The sequence below is a fragment of the Poecilia reticulata genome, linkage group LG6 (assembly GCF_000633615.1).
Source record: "Poecilia reticulata strain Guanapo linkage group LG6, Guppy_female_1.0+MT, whole genome shotgun sequence".
Lineage (NCBI taxonomy): Eukaryota > Metazoa > Chordata > Actinopteri > Cyprinodontiformes > Poeciliidae > Poecilia > Poecilia reticulata.
This window is the reverse complement of record NC_024336.1, coordinates 2,483,275-2,500,436: the sequence shown is the minus strand read 5'-3', so window position 1 is coordinate 2,500,436 and position 17,162 is coordinate 2,483,275. Positions and strand designations below refer to the sequence as shown.

At 38.4% G+C, this 17,162-nt stretch overlaps 1 protein-coding gene across 6 annotated transcripts in view; it reads right to left on the bottom strand.

Moving 5' to 3' along the window:
* kif21a (kinesin family member 21A) overlaps positions 1 to 17,162 on the bottom strand; it is a 61,538-nt gene that overhangs the window by 19,109 nt on the left and 25,267 nt on the right. For 3 of the 6 annotated variants that reach the window (XM_008410847.2, XM_008410848.2, XM_008410852.2), the window contains exons 4-18: positions 16,828 to 16,968; positions 16,135 to 16,266; positions 15,843 to 16,013; positions 14,411 to 14,526; positions 13,520 to 13,715; positions 13,247 to 13,436; positions 13,107 to 13,173; positions 12,109 to 12,312; positions 11,116 to 11,184; positions 9,531 to 9,606; positions 9,325 to 9,439; positions 7,983 to 8,171; positions 6,860 to 7,059; positions 6,677 to 6,784; positions 6,489 to 6,557 (exon numbers count right to left, since the gene is read on the bottom strand). In XM_008410847.2, the coding sequence (XP_008409069.1) occupies positions 6,489 to 6,557; positions 6,677 to 6,784; positions 6,860 to 7,059; positions 7,983 to 8,171; positions 9,325 to 9,439; positions 9,531 to 9,606; positions 11,116 to 11,184; positions 12,109 to 12,312; positions 13,107 to 13,173; positions 13,247 to 13,436; positions 13,520 to 13,715; positions 14,411 to 14,526; positions 15,843 to 16,013; positions 16,135 to 16,266; positions 16,828 to 16,968 (2,043 nt within the window). The remainder of the gene's footprint in view (positions 1 to 6,488; positions 6,558 to 6,676; positions 6,785 to 6,859; positions 7,060 to 7,982; positions 8,172 to 9,324; positions 9,440 to 9,530; positions 9,607 to 11,115; positions 11,185 to 12,108; positions 12,313 to 13,106; positions 13,174 to 13,246; positions 13,437 to 13,519; positions 13,716 to 14,410; positions 14,527 to 15,842; positions 16,014 to 16,134; positions 16,267 to 16,827; positions 16,969 to 17,162) is intronic. The other 3 variants (XM_008410850.2, XM_008410853.2, XM_008410854.2) reach the window with 1 other exon arrangement.

The window sequence follows — 17,162 nt, the reverse complement described above, 5'->3', positions numbered from 1 at the left end:
CATAAACGTTTTAAAACAATGGAAACAATTTCTGCATTCTGATTATTGAAATTTAAAAGTGCTGTGTTGTTCTATCACCCCCGTTTCATACCGGACCACTTGCAGCACCATGTTAACGCTATAAAATGAACGCTCTCTATCGTGGTATCACCCATGGAGGGATTTCTTGATTTCTTTATTTAAATGGGTTNTTGATTATGTCTATGTGTAGCTTTCAAGAGCAATTGCTGTAATCATCTACCATGATGTAAACGGAATTTAAATGTGCAATAAAAATGATTAGGGCATCTATTAAGAAGAATTGTAATCTGAAAAGTAATTAGTAAAGAAAACAGCTCCTAAGTGATGTACTGAAACACTGACTAAACAGACTTTAACAGTGACTTGTGGCAGCCGACGAACGCCTGAAAGAATAAACTAATAACAGAAGGAAATGCTGAGCTTTGGAGGTTTTAGAATTTACCCCTAAAACGAAATAAGTACTACAGTCATCTATAAAGTGTGCAAAGGGTGCCAAAGTATTATGTGTCAATACAAATTATGATCTTTTTTTTGTATTTATTTCAACTCCTCGATACAAAGATTCAACCTCTCCCAACTCCAGGCTAATCCCTTAGCAGCAGCTGTAGCACAGGAACTGTCAGAGATTTTGAAGTGACTGAGTCCTGCTGTCACTGTTGGTTCAGAAATACTGAATCTCTACAAGTTGTATTCATGGGGTGTGTACCTCGAGGAACTGTGCGTTGATCTTGAACTCTGGTACCGGACGTCCCTGCTCCTGGGCCACCTGCCGGCGCTCCTCAATGCCCTTGAAGAGATGATGGACAGCACGAGGAATGATCCCCAGCTCATCCTCCATTATGTTGACGTCGAAGCCGGTCCCCATCGTGTACGTCTTCCCCGATCCTGTCTGGATGGGAAAGAAGACATGTTCAGCATGAGCTAATGTCATATGAGCTCAGTTAGCTAAAACATGACTCTCCTACTTTTCTTTTTTTGACAAAAAAACTAAAGTTGGTGGTTTGAAAACAATCTTGTTTGCAAAAATACAAGCAGTTATGTGAAAACTAAAGAAGCACCAATAACTCCTATTACAGCAGCTCTGTTTTAAAGCTACAGCTAGCATGCTAAGTCTGAAAAGCAACTCACTGCAGGCAAGCTACCTGAATAACTAGCTAACGTCACAGTACATTTGTGCTACAAATAAAGAGCAGAACAGTAAAAACTGATACTTTTCTGTCCAATAACCACTTGAAAATCTAATTTAATTTGTTTTACACATTTCTACAAAAGTGTACACATCTCAATCTAGACAAAAAATGTTATGACGATAACTTGATTGGGTTAATGGCTTAATGGGTTCATTTCGCAGAAGTTGCTTTTTCTGTTTTTAATTGAAAAAAAAAACATTTTAATGACATTTTAATATTTATATTCCAATTCAAATGTATTTCATATATTTTCACATAAGTCTATTACACTGTGAAAAAATGGTGAGCATTTGTCATTTATAATGAAACATTTCTAATCAGGATAATTTGATTTATTGTCTTGATAAATTTCAATTAATATTTAAAAAAATATAAAAAATTGATCAGAAAATCTACTTTTATTATTTTCTCCACCGTTTGTTCCTTTTAAAATGGACAGCAAATTTACATTCAAGCAACAGGGTAAACCACTTTTTCTCAGTCAAAGCAGAGTTTGCTCTGGATTTTGGGCTGCATTCGATCTGCCAAACTGAGGCTTAAACAACCCGGTGATCTTTGGATGAGACAGATTTACTCTGCTCGGCCATGTCGTTAATGTCTGTTTATATCTGCAGCCCAGCAGGGCTGAGATCTTGTGATGCAGCCGAGTGGGTTGCTCTAAATCTAGATAAGTCCCTGTAAAGAGGGACACATGGGGGGCAAACGGGCCGATCTGGGCCAGACCATCCTCTCTGTGTGAACATGAGCTCCAGTAAGAAGTAGGCCAGCAGCAACACAACTTTACGCTGCCACACACTGAAGATGCATGGTTTAGACATGAATGTTAATGTTCTGAGTGCCATCCATCAGGAGCTCTGTATCTATGGCAACCTGAGTAGTAGGAGAAGAGAGATGTGATGGACTTCACGCTGTTATGACTAAAGGTGGACTGGATGAGCAGATATTAGCTACAAGCTGTTGTTAATAGGAGCTTTCTAATATCAGCATGACCATACAAGAGAAACATAAAGTGGGGTTCGTAAAAATATTTTCAGTGACTGGAAGAAAAAACAACAAAAAATATTAAATTTATTTATTTTTTTTTCCATTTTTTGTTTTGTAACTTGGGCTTCACATTTTTGTCGTGTTATTATTGTTGGTTGGTTTGGTAAGTTTTTATAATTATTTTATAAATTTTTTAATTTTATTTATTTTACGAACACTTCAATAAAATAAATAGTTATTTTAAAGTTTAAAGTTCTGACAAATTAGTGTCAGAATTTGGTCCGCTGAGGAACAATTCAGTTTTTTTTCTCTTTAGCCCAGGTGATTCTGACGTCTGGTTCAGGAGTGCTCTGACAAAAGGAATCCAACACTTTTTCCTTCCACTCAACTTTCTATGAACATACTTGGATAAAGTACTTTGAAACTCCAGCTTCTTTACCACTGATTTATTGTGGCTTCCTCTCCATGTTGATGATGCCAATGGTTGTCTTGTGTACATCTGTTCAGTCAGCAGTTTTATCCATGATTGTGTAAAAAATGATTTTCTAAATAGGTGTTGTGTACTTTCTGAGACAAGGGAGTTTGTGTTATTGTCTATAAGCCAGAGTCCTCAAAAATTTCAAGAATTAAAAGTTGAAAATATATTTTTAAGTGTATTAAATATGAGCTTTTCTTTCTGAAATGAGAAAAATATTTTTTTCCACAATATTCAAATTTTTTAATATGTACATGTATGTGCAGCACAAACAAATCAACTTAACTCTAAAATAAGCTTGAACTCCCTCACATTTGAACCTACTGGTTTCCATAGTGACACCTTAAAACTAAAGAGATAATCAGTGTCACCAATTGTGTATAATAATCTCATAATCCGAATTTTATGTTCCAAATTTACATCCCTTGTAAAACTATCGCTATCCAGTCAGAAACTAAAATGTAAATTTTCAGTTTTTTTGCTTAAAATGTCAAACATTCTTTTACAGATTCCCCAGCAACCTCTTATCCTCATTTTCCTCACAAAGAGATGAGCTCAGACAGAAATATGTTCCACCAGCGAGGCTAAAAGCGTCGTCGGTGCTGCAGCTGCAGCGGGCTGGAACACAAAGGCTTGCCTGTCCGTATGCAAACACTGTGGCGTTGTAGCCCTCGAAGCAGCCCTCGATCAGCTTCTCGGTGCAGGTGGAGTAGATGGCGTCCTGCTGGGAGTCCATGTCGAACACAAAGTCGTACGTAAAGGACTTGTCCTTCCCCAGGATGACCTGAGGCTCTCCAGGCATCACGTACGTACAGATGTGGCATCCCTCGATCTTCTCCCTGGGCAGCTGAGGACGGATCCTGTGGACAAAGACACAAATGGTTTAAATGGGATTGTTTTATTAGTGCCGAATGTTTAGGACGGGAATATGAAAACGGCCTGTACTTTTATTGAGATTTATCAAGTCTTGGGACGCAACTACTGACTTCTCAAGAGCAAACGACATCAAAATATAATTTATAACTTCATGGATTTATTAAAGGCATCACTGAATTTAAATGGAATCAGTTTAATCCAACAATCATATAAAAGGTGACAAATCTTACATTAACGAATCCAATTGAAATGTCAAAAAAACAATGTAAAAGTATGATTCTGGGAGCATAAATAATTTCTCCCTGTGCTGCTTGAGTCTCCTTTCCCAAAGCAAGCTTTTTGTGTATTCCAAGTTTTATCGTCATGAAAAGCACATTTGTTTAACATTTTGTTGGCTTCAATCGTTTAAAAGGCTTCAGGTCTGTTGAGATGCACTGAAGACAGATGAACAGGACAAGCATCACCTTGGAGAAGCTCAGAGTCCACATTCCAGTCTTTCAAATGACTCTTCCTTTTCCATCATATGTAGCTCGTCATAACATAACTAAACTCTCTCTGTTCATTCCAGTCAGTCTGATGCTTTAATTTGAACCATTAACCAAAAACGTGTAAAATATTCCACGAAATATCAGGGGTTTGCCTAAAACAAGTATCTATCTTTTTTTAACCATCGCCAAAATGTGAAACCTTTATTTGTGGAAAAAAGTGATTTACATAAAATGAATGCTTGTATATGTGTATATTAGAACAGGGTATTGGCTTTCAGTGACGATATATAGTGTTTACTGTATGTTACATAACAGAAGAACAAAACTGGTGTATGTTGGTTCTTTCTTCATTGAAGTTACTTGTATTGGATGGAGAATCCAGAAATTTTGCTCAAGTAGCAAAAATAATAATCCATCCATCCATCCATTTTCTTGCACCCTTGTCCCTTAATGGGGTCGGGAGGGTTTGCTGGTGCCCATCTCCAGCTAACGTTTCGGGCGAGAGGCAGGGTACACCCTGGACAGGTCGCCAGTCTGTCGCAGCAAAAATAATAATATTCATAATATTATAAGTACATTTATTTAAGTAAATGTAAAAAGTACAGTGCAGTAAAAAGTAAATTTTTTTTCTAAAATGTTACTCAAGTAAATGAAAGTAGTTACTACTCATCTCTGACTGTGCGAAATGCAGATCAAAATGGAATTAATTCATGAAATCTGGACTAGATTGTAGCAACAAACACCAGCTGCAGGAAAATCTATTCATGGTGCTTAGCATCCCTGAAACAGTAAATCATTTCCATTACATCTGCAAGCATGACTAAAAGTTTTAGAAAAGAGTGTGAACGAAGGAGCAGAACATCACGATCTACGTTTAGCATCATGCTTGTCTCATTTGTTAAGCACACTCCAGATCTGAAGATCATCTCCACCAACCTTTCACCATAATTTTATCGCTTGTCAGGTTGATTTTTATTCATCTCATCAAAGCAGATCATAGACCATAACAGTTTTGCCAATAGAGGAAAGTATTAGGACAATGATAATTTCTCCATTTACTCCTAGCTTACGCTTTATTTGCAACCACACAACCAATTTTGATCCTTTTCTGCTTTTCAAACACATTCTCTTCAAGGCTTCAGCCTCCAAACAAGCTGGAAAGAAAAGCACCTGACAGGGAGTCTCTCTCAGCAGTGTGGATAAGGGCCTCATTGTGCCTCCAAATTCAGGAAAGAACAATACGGCCAGTGGACTACAGAGCCGCCATTGTGTTCGCCTGTGTGATACTGGATCCCAGCACTGACACCAACGCCTCAACTGGACGGAGGCGAGGGACGAGAGGTAACGACCTGCGAGGAGGTTGTGACATTTAGTTACACATGATATGGTCAGAGATGTTTTCGTTAAAACCAAGACTCAAAATTTTATTTTTATGTTACTAGCTACCATGGAGGATTTTAGAGTCGATTCATTACCTAAAAACTACTTGGTGACGGAGACCTTGGAGAAGACGAGCTGTTTGAGTTATTGAGCAGATCAACAATCATGAACCCGTAAAAGTATTTTAATTGGCTTTCATGGCATATTTAACCAATTACATGTTTCCTTGGCCTTTAAGAGTGCTTTTGGAAGTGTAATCCCATTCAGTCCACACATAGGCCTGCGGGGGTGTCTTTGTTTCACACCATTTAACTCACTAATTGAGTTTGTAATCCCGCTTTTCTGTCTCTCCCAGAGTGCCTTCACACCCTGGGATCTGAACACATTTCTTCCGTTTTTTGCTTCTCATCTGCAAGTTATCTCTACACTTTTGTTGCGCAGTTTGCTTTTTAGCGTCTATAAAGCAAACGTTTCATAAATGAGTTTAGAGTTATGTTGGTAAAAATGAAGGGGAAAGGCATCCTGACTGCATCAATGAGGGCCTAGCCTATTTCAGAGTTGAGTGCAGAGGTCACAGGTCAGCTGAGGGTCAGAATTTGACTTCATTGCTGTAATGTTAGCCACATTAAAATCCACTAAATAAAAAACAACAATAAGAAGAGACATATGAATTTCAATGCCTCAAGAGGATAAATTCATCCAGCTGACTACAGTCCATGACTCCATATCATGTAGAACAGTCTGTAGCAACTAGAGATGTGCTGATCAGGTTTTTTCCTGCCGATACTGATACCAATCACCCATCAGGGCCGATCACCGATACCCGATACTGATCACATAATAATAATTTTTTTTTTTTATCATATGTCAATATAAGATTATGCCATTAAATTAAAACTGGATTTTGGTCTGTAAAGCTTTTATAAAGATTTGGTGGGAGTGCATTTTCTAAATCATATGCAAACCTCTTTGAAAAGTTAACCAACTACATGCTTGATACTTAACCAATCACAGCAGGGGAGAACCCCCCCGCCAGCCTGTTAATCTTCCACCTTTTATTCTCTCTCTCCTCACCTCCTCAGTCTTCCTCCTCAGAATCAGCTCCTGCTGTCTTTTCTGAGCCTCCAGTAGCTTTAGTTGATGCTGAAGGAGAAACAGTGTCGTTATCATCAGAAGTGGTTAAAATAAACTGAAGCATTTCCTACATTGTTTCATGTTGCTGCAGCAGAGTTGCATTAAAACACAGAAGTGAGAACGCTGACCTCTTGCTTTCGCTGGTCCTTCTTCAAAGAGGCAATTTCTCTGTTCCTGCGTGACTCATTCAGTCGATTTTTCTCCTGCTGCTCCTTCATTTGCTTCATAAGACGAACCTGAAGATATCACAACACACTAAAGTTTGCATAATGCATGACAAGAAGATCTACACCTGAGAAAAAAAGCTGTACCTTTGTCTTTTTCATTTCAGTCACATCCATCTGGAGCTTCTTCAGTTGCTTCTCGTACTGTGATTGGTTCTTCAGCAGGCGGGCGTGTTCCTTCTGAGCCGACTGGAGCTTCTGAAGCTCCTTGTTCATGACGCTCAGCTTCTTCTCATATTCAGTCTTGATTTTACGAGCCTTGTCCTCTGTGCCACTTTCCACAGAGTCTTTAAACGTCCAGCACAAACAAGAAAGGTGGATTACAAAAAAGACAGGCTGACAAGCTTTTCAAAGGTGCATTACACAATCTCTTATTTTAAAGTTGATGTATTATGTAAAATAAACAGTTATTTAGTTTTATATCATGTTATAATCTTATTCCCTCATCAAAAACATACCCAGGGTGTTGATTAGATTTTTTTATTATGCATGTTTGACAAATATTTTAATCTCCATGGCAACCATTCAGCTGTGCAAACACCTGGGTAGACCTAGCCCCGCCTTTGAGGATGAAGCTCCTCCTCAGAGCCGCAGTTTCCAAGCTCTGTGTTACAGAGTACCTTTCCTCCACAAAGCTCCTTCAGACTAGCTAGCAGCAATTAGCAAACACCTGGTGGAGCTGTGATGTGGAGAATAAGAGCTCATTATAGGAGCTACTTCTCAGTGCAATGCTGGTAAAAACGTTATTAAAGGGTTAATAGAGGAGCCATGTTGTGATTACTTCCTGAAGCTGGAGTGTCAGAAAGAACAGGAGTATCTTAAACAGATAGAGGCCCTATTTCAATGTGTTAAATTAAGAATTTAAATTTTTTTAAGTCATATTTGATATATACAACATATTTATAACAACCGACGGTACAATAGTTACTTTATTGTGATTTAAAATGGCACTGTATGCCTGAAAAACACATGATACTGCCCCTTTAATAATTCCTAGAAAAATGTTTGATCTATTACTGTTTATAAGCCTAAATATAAGTCGTTTCCATCTTATGACAGACACTGGCTTCATTATAGTCTATTTGGAGAACAAAACAAGTTAAATTTGGGTTTTTCTGAGCAGATCAAACATGTATATTTTTATTCATTACTGTCACCATCTGAAAACAAGATCACATGCGCCACCTAGTGGATGATCTTTGGGTCTTACTCATGTTCTGAAGGACGCGGTCGCGCTCCAGCTGGGTGTCCCTGATCTTGCACTGCAGCATCATCAGCTTCTGCTCGTACTGCTGCTTGAGCGTGTGCAGACGCCGCTGGCTGTTCTCCAGCTCGTCGATCAGCTTCTGCTTGATGGCGATCTCACATGTGATGTTGGCCAGATCGGCCTGGTAGTTCTCTGCAGCCACAGACATATTTCAGCCTTTTGAAAGGTTAAGAAGTTTGCAGGACTTTAATATCTTGCATCTATCTAACAACCCAAATATACTGTCGGTATGCAGACTCTGCATGATTGGCATTTGAAATAAAGTATTTCAACACATATAGCAGCAAAGCTACTGATGTATTTGGTGAGTTTGCTCCCCAGAATCTAATGTATATTTTTAGTAGCTTGGATGCTAAATGTTGCAAAGAGAGGTGTTGAAAGTGGACAGTTGTGCTGAAGAAAATTAGTTAGCAAAAATGTGTGTTAATCAAAATTGTAATTACAATTATCAGTAACAGCATCGTAGCTAAATTTGTCATGAGAAATCTAGGAACATGTCGCTAGAGCAGAATCGTAGAGAAAAACAAAAAAATACCAATTTCTGAGAAAATTTTATTTTTATTTATTTTTTGCTAAATATTCCTAAAATAAAGGAAAAACTTAATTTTTATTTTTTTATTTCTTTTTTTGCCAAAAGTGATTGCGGGTGGAAAAAGAGAGAGAGAAAAAAGACTTAGCTTATTATTTTCGGAAGATGACGGTACACTAGAAGAAGAAAGTCCTCCCTGCTTTAAGTAGCAGATTCTGAGGTTTTAAAAAGGTAAACTTTGTGGTTGAATTCAGCTTTTTACACTTTGTCTATCTAAAAATATATATATATCATACTCTGTTGCACATTCCTTTGTCTCAAAGTATGCCGTTTTTGATAACAGCACAGCCTATTATGTTGTCATTTTGCCTTTACTGTATAGTATATTAATTTTGAAACATATTTGCTTCTGATACTCACTCAGAAAGCTCTCTGTGTTGATCACCTTTACCAATTTATCCTTTCTGTAATACTTTTTCTTAGCTGGTACACAAAACCTGAACTGCATGTTAATCCTATAACATTTGTTGACATAATGTATTTTCTCTACCCAACATCGTCATCAGTAATGTGCAGCAAGAGGAGACCAACACCTCCATCCACATCCAAACTGATTAAACAGACAAATGTGGAGAAAAAGAAATAAGGAAGACATCACAGCAGGTTGACCTGCATTAATGTTTTCTGACTGTAAGGGAACAGCTCCACCTTCTGGAGATATATCGAGCACTTTTAACTATTTAATGATCTTCACACCTTTTTCATCCGACTCAGAGTCAGAATCGTCAGAGGTCTCCTCCACATCCATCTCCTCTTCCTCCTCTTCCTCCTCATCCTCTCCATCTTCATGATCACTGGTGTCTTGTACATCCTAAAGCATCAAAATCAATAATTGTTTTTTGTTAGCAGCATCCACAAGAATATTAATGTCTCTGTATATTACAGCCTGATCTTGATCTCACCATTTCAGTCTCTTCGTTCATTTCCTTCTCATTTGGTTTCTCCTGTTCGTTGTCAGGAACTTCTTCTTTGTTTACGCTGAGAGACACAGACGACAGTGAAAAGATGTTCATTAATGACAAACTGAAGAAAAGAAACTGGTAGCAAACAACCTGAAATTGCAACTTCAAGTAAGCAAGGATCATCTACAAAACAAAGCCCTTTTTTTCAATGTTTCAGAGGCACAGTGGTGAACAGAAATATGCAAAGCACATCTGTTATTGAGGGTTTACACTGTCTTTTTGACAAATAAGCTTTTAAAATAAAAAAACTACTAAAACAGCAGAAAATGTTGACGCATATTTAAGATTTCCAATCACATTTATTTCTACACAAGAATGCTAGAATGAGCAGAGGAAACACATCGTTTGACACTGTTCTGTTTTCCGTAGCCTTATTGTGGAAAAGACAGTGCATGATGTTAAAATGAGGAGGTTTTCAACTCTGAACAAAATTAAACAGTAAAGCAGCATTTTGGGACGAGTGCAACACAAAAAATACACACGCAAACCAAATTCATCAATTGGATAATTGTTTTATCCAATCAGAGATCAGCTAACCTGTGAGGTAAAATAAAAATGTGAAATGAAAGATCAGCTTAGTAAAAAAGAAAAGGGGATTAGTTTGGACTCGTTTTCAGCCAAATGTAGAGCTCCCTAGAATAGTTTGTGACTGGGTTCTGCTGTGTGGAGTCCAGACATTAAATAAAAAAAACTAAAAATGAAAAAATGTAGCACAGCAGGTAGTGAGAAAACAAAGGTTTGAGTTTTAAAATAATTTAAAATAACCGTCCAAAAGGAGCAGCGTTTGCTTTGCTAAAGTATTCATACTCCTGAACTTCATCTTCTGTCTCATCACTACCATAATGTTTAATACTTCCTAATGGGACTTTATGCGGTAAAACAAATAAAAATATTTTGATTATACTGTAATTTATATTTGTCATTCATGGAAAAACTACATATTTTCAAAATTTTGACAAACTACGGTCTGAAAAATGTGTCCAATTTCCTCACATCATGGCTGCCATCCCAGCTGTTTAACAGGAATTCCTCATTTTCAACACAAAGATGGAAGAGTGGACATTCTCCACTTTCATCCTGAACACTGGTGCACCACAGGGGTGTGTCCTCGGCCGACTCCTCTTCTCTCTTTTCACCCAACACTGTTCCCACATATTTCTCACCTACACCACTATTAAATTTGCTGACATCACCACTGTAAAGCCAGAAACGTCCTCGTCACTCAATGTTTTTAACTTTCCCTTTTGGGAAGAGATACCTGGACTCTCAGAGAAATGCATTTGTAAAAACATTTTAAAAACTATGCATCTCTACATCCATTTAACCTGATGAACAACTTGAAGTTTTGAAAAAATACATAAAACGCTTACAATTGTAGTGTGACAAATATGTAAAAAAGGTCAAAGAATGTGAATACTTTAGTAAGGAACTGATATCAATCCAAAATAAATAGATCAGTGGCATGAAATCAAGATGGAAGCAGACGATTTGGGGCAGGAAAAGGAAGGTGGAAGCTTGAACAAACCTGGCATCCACCTCCTCCACCACCTCCTCCCTTTCCTCCCTCTCTCTCTCCTCCAACAGCTGCTGGAGTCTTCAGGGAGGAGAGAAGGGTAAAAAAAAGAGAGATAGAAAAAGAATGGAAGGAAGAACGGTCAAGTGAAGCGCTACACTTTTGAGTCCAACAGCTTCACAGCAATCCACGTCTTTCACTTTAGACGTCAGCAAAGTGTCGTGGCCACAGCTGCTCTGCTAGTAAAAGTTTTCCAAACAATATTTTCAATTTAAGGTTCTACTAGCAGCCAACCTGCTACAATTCTTAACAATTAAAGGTATGCCATGTTCAGTTACTTCCTGGTCAACCTAAGTTTTATGGAGATTGTGGTAAAAGCAACAATCGCTGTGAATTCTGTCCATAAAAGAAATGTATTTGTAAAAACAGATTTTTACATATTACAAAAAACAAAAAATACTTTAGGCAGAGACCAGGCTGACTAAAAAACTAGATTTGCAGGAATGAACTAGAAACGCAGAAGCCAAAGCTTCAAGGAATCAGTTAGGATACAAACCCACTGCTGTGAACAAGCCTTTAGTGTACGACGGTGTCAAAATACATTTATCTGATAGAATTAGAGCAAATTCACACTTTTGGCATTCTCTGGCCTTTCTGGAAAGAGCTTTAAGTTTTGTATTCTTCTTACAAATAGAATACTTAAAAAAACTTGAAACAATACTGTTATGACACCAAAATCCACAAAGACCAAACAACAATGATATATTGCAACATTAGCTGTGTAAAGATTGGGCACAATATGGTTTTGACAGCAATGTAGTTGCAAGTTCTGAAAAAAAAAAATTCAGAGTCAGATAAAAAAAAAAAGAAAACCCTTTACGGTTATATTTTTGAAAATCGTGAATACTTTTGTATAAAACTAACTGAAGACAAAATGATCAACTCCTTTGTAAATCTAAATACAAAGGAGTTTAGTTCAGTTGACCCACATTCTTCTCTCGTTACCTTTTCTTTTTCTTTTTCTCTCGCTTCTTCAGTTTCTCCAGGTCTTTTTTAGCAAGCTCAATGATGTCGGCGGTCTCTTTCTCGGGGGCCATCAGAGCGTTGGAGAAGGAGCCGGGCCCTCCGTAGAATGACTGACGGGTGGAGGCGCGCGACAGATTCTTCCTCAGGTTCTCATTCACCGCTTCACTCTCCAGCAGTTTAGCCCTGAGAAAAACATCCAGGGAACAGAAAACTCAATTTAAACCAATAAAACTAAAGTCCAGCCCACTTAAAGCTCCACTTTGTAACTTTTAGAAACAATATGGTTTTTTTTAAATGTATTCGTTAAAACTATCACTATGTCTTAACAGTATAACAAATAATCGGTGAAAAAATAAAATAAAATCAGGCTCCTCCTGGCTTTGAACTGAATGCAAGGTCTATACTTCATCGAAGAAAAACAGTTACACCAGTAGCATCTTTCTTTCTTCTTTGGTGTATAATTTCATCATGTGATTTTATTTAGATAGCTGCTGATGACCCAAGTCCTTCATGTTGGTTGTGCACTAATTAGAGTGAGAAAAAAAAAATTGTTTCTCTAACTTTAGCTTTAGAAAGATCCCTGTGCCTTTAATTTCCCCACAGTTTTGAAAATAAAGTGAGTATTTTACTTGGTTTAGGTAAATGGACTGAACTTAAACAGGGTTTTTCCAGGCATTTTCACCATTAAAGTGATTTACATCAGAGTCACAATCAACTCTTCACACTCACAAATGCTCACACATTTATACACAGATCAGTAGGCTAATTGGGATTAAGTGCCTTGCTCAGGGGCACATCGACATGTGGAAGTTGGAATCGAATCCACGACCCACAAGTACAGACGGCTGCTCTATCCACTCAGCCCCAGTCACCCCATTTGATATGAGCAAAATGTTAATATCATCATAATTCTAATACTAGAGCTTATGTTGCACTACACATATAAAAAGTATGAAGACACGCATCCAGTCATTTACCGAAGATCTTCAATTTCTTTGATGTAACTCTGTATCATGTTTCCGATTTCCTCCGTTCCTCCTTCACCTGGGTGAGAAACAGATTCCTGTTGAGGTGTTTGACCAGCGAGTGGAATGCTGACAGGCGCCTTGGGTCCTACCTGCCCTGGCCAGAGCCTGGTTGGCCTGATCGCTGAGCAGCTGGGTGAGGCGAGCCCTCTGGGCGTCGATGGTCTCCTGCATGGCTTTCACCCTAACCCTCAGGTTGCTGTTCTCAGTCTGCAGCATGGAGTTCTCATGGAACATGTCGCTGAAGCTCTCCACGCCGTCCTCGCCCACCATGCGTTTACCCTGCAGGAGAGAATGGCTYCGTTACATCCCCACAGCGGGAGCCTATGGAAGCCCAGGAGGGCCTCGCCCCAGTTCCCTCTCACCGTCTTGTACTCCATCAGCTCCATCTGCAGTCGGGCGATCTCGGTCCTCAGCGCACTGATCTGCTGGCTGGCCTTGTCCTGGTTCACCATCACCTTGTTCTTGATGTTGCGGGCTCGGTTGGCGTACTTTAACGTGTTCAGGGTTTCCATGAAGTCACGATCGGACGGACTAATGCATGCAATCATAACCGTTTGGCTGAAAAGAGAGTGGAAGAGTTTCTTGGTTATAAGACTGATAGCTAAAGGGGATTCATAGGGGAGGGTGAGGCGCAAGCTCAAAAGCTTGGAAACTGGAGATTCGAGGGGGCGCTGGGTCCAACCAAGCCATGGGAGACTTGAGGGTTTCTCAAACATGCATGAAAGAATCAAAACACTCCAGGTAGGTTTTTAATGTGGGAATAACATTATAACACGATGTAAAGCTCAAAAAAGTCGACATAATTTTGTCCTTTTTAATTTTTTTTCTTTGCAGTGACAAAGAAAGCCATCACATGGAAATGGGTAAGTTGTACCCCATTTCCATCGTAACCAACTGGATGGACACAGTGGAGGAAATTCACAACATGGAGAGATTTACATGCACTCTAAGTCAACAAAAAGCAAAAGCTGAAGATTGTAATATGTTGTCACCCGTCACTCTGTTCTGTTTTTATACATGTTCTAAATATTTAGATGGAGTTAAACATTTAGAAGATTAACATTATGTAACAAATGAAAGTAAAAGTCCTAAATTTTAAAAGAAAAAATACATTTCTGGGTGATACGCTTGAACAACTTTACTATCATACCTTTTAGTCACCCAAGACATAACTCTGTGCCAATTAAAAAGCAGATTTGACAAACATAACTTGCACTACTTGCTCTGATTGACATAATGAGTGATCCACCAACCTGTTTCCTCCCAGCGAGTCCTGCAGCAGTCGGGTCAGTTTGGAGTCTCTGTAAGGCACATGAGAAGCCCGCTTGCTTCGGTCTCCTAGAGCACTGATTACATTCCCCAGCGCCAGCTGAAACACACCAGGGGAGCCAGAAGAACAGTCATTTCTTCCAGTCTTGATTGTTACCAACATGTTTCGTGTACTAGTAAGATAAAAACTTTACAGGAATTAGCAACAGCGCTGTAATTTCATTACAAAATAAAAATCAGGAAATAACCCCAACTCAAACACAGCCTCCTTCCCAATAGAGGTCAGGAACAAAAACAGTATCATATGGAGCTGTTGTTTCTGTCCCTAGACACAACGCTTAACGATGTGCATGTTGGTGTATAAATGTATGCACGTCGTTCATCTACTTCAAATTTTATCACAATATTTTGTAGTACTATTGTGATAAATTATGATTTAAAAAACTATTGTCTTTTTCAGGTAACTGTATGTCTATGACTGCATGACATCACAGTCATAGCACCACAAGCTGTTGTAGATGAAAAACATTCACTTTTGAAACGGGCTTCTTCAGGACGTCACATACTGAAAGTGTGATTTATATCACTAATCTGCTCACACTAACTACATTTAAGCACATTTTCTAAATGATTGATATTTATTGATGCTCTCATAGAACAAACAGTGGAGAAGATTGTAAAAACATCTCAGAAAACTGTTTGTTCTTTTCTTAAATCATATTGAAACATTCAAGAATCTCTATTGTTATTCCTGCTCATATTTGCATGTTTATGGTACAATATTCAGATCCCAGTTTAAGAAGCCTAATAAATTAGTAAATATAGATAAATAAATATATAAAAAGTGCAATTATAAGGAGTATGCAAAAAAAGTAAAGTTTATTAAAACGACAATAAATCAAGACATTTTGCAATATAAATGATAAACGATGCAATGAATTCCCATCCCTACTGATCATTTGTGAGTGTAAATGTGGTTTTGGTGTAAAATGCTTTAAGCGGTCAGTATGACTGGAAAAGCACAATACAAGTTCAGTTAAGCAGGGCAGCATCCCTTCACAGAATCCCTCTATGAGGAAGAAGAGCCACAAATACCAAAATATTCAGCTTATGAGTTTAATAGTCTTTCAATTTCAGCAAAACTCAGAAAAAATGCAACTAGAGGGTTTGGTTCTCAATAAAATAAGCACACACACTACTTAGCCCTTCAACTTTCAGCAGCTTTTATAAAACCATCAATGAGAATAATTATAGGGCAGAATATAGTGTTTGGGGGGGGAGAAAAAGTGCTATTTTTTTTCTTTTTGATACCTTTCAGGGTAGCAATTACATACTGAACCACTAGGTGGCAGTCTACTTCAGGATAATAAAGAGCACAGCTCAGGAAACTGGTGAGGAAGTGAAGGAGAACCGTACCAGTCCACAGTTGATGGAGATGCCCTCTTTGGCCCGGTCGCCTGTCGCTCCGGTTCTCTTCAGTCTCTCAGAACCAGCCAGGTCCACAAAGTGAAACTTGGCGGTCAGGGTCTCATATTCATCCATCTCCCCGTTTCCATTAGACACCTTGTTATCATTCTCACCTTCTTGCTGAAAGATAAATTATTTTTTATGTACAAATTTAATAAGTGCCAAAACTAATCAAATTTCCCAAACTAAATCTAACCAATCAGTTTGTGTTTTCAATACATGATCATCGTCGCTCACTAACATTGTCAGAGGCACAGACGCGAACTTGGCACAGGTGGATGGTGAAGATGGCGTGGGATCGGGAGCTCTGGACATTCATCTGAGTGCTGGCTGTCGTACGAGACAGAGCGCCCAGCTTCAGGCACTGCATCATCTGCACACACACACACACACGTGCACACACGAACGCACACGCGCACACACAGACACGAATAGGAATGATTAGAAATAGAAACATTTTGTTGATTGAACAAGGGGAAATAATTCTGAATTCTACAAAGCAAACATTCCAAAGATGAATAAATAAAACTTTATTACTTTAAACCTTGAGGTGCTTAACTGAGGAATGTATTGAATGAAAGTGATTCATTTATTGTCAATTAAACATCACGGTGTCAATACTACACACAGATTTCTGGTCAGATATATACATCAGTTATGGGTAATCCCAACTCTAACCAGGAAACATGCACTTTTATTGTTTAGCATTAAGTAAGCTGCCATCTAAGGCAGATAACACCAAACTAAAGCAAGTTTTGAACCTAATAAAACTTTTTGCAATTAGTAATTATTGTTGCTTTTGCACCAAAAGGTGACCCAAAAACCTAAGACATTCACTGAACAGTGATCCAAGTGTTTTGATGCCATTAATGTCCAGATTCTGGCCAAGTTAAAATAGTCCTTCATACAAGTACTTGATGTTTTTGTATTTCACCTCAGCCTCTGAAGAAACAGTCCGTGTGGTCACTCCAACCGTATAGATGCCCCCGTTGGCGTCTTCGTGGATCTTAATGTGAGATTTCTGCTTCATGTCTCGTGTGGAGTCAAACAGGTCCAGGACCTCCTCATTGTAAAGCTACAAGCACAAAGTAAAGGCAAAAGACAGAAAAAAAATCTAATCAAGTCAATTCAGTTTACTTATATTGCATCAATTCACAAAATATCATCTGAGACATTTCAAGTATAGAAATAAAAACAGAGTAACCACTGTAGAGACTGTTGCAGTTATTAGCAAGTAGTTTTGAGCTTACTTTAATTATGCAGATGAGA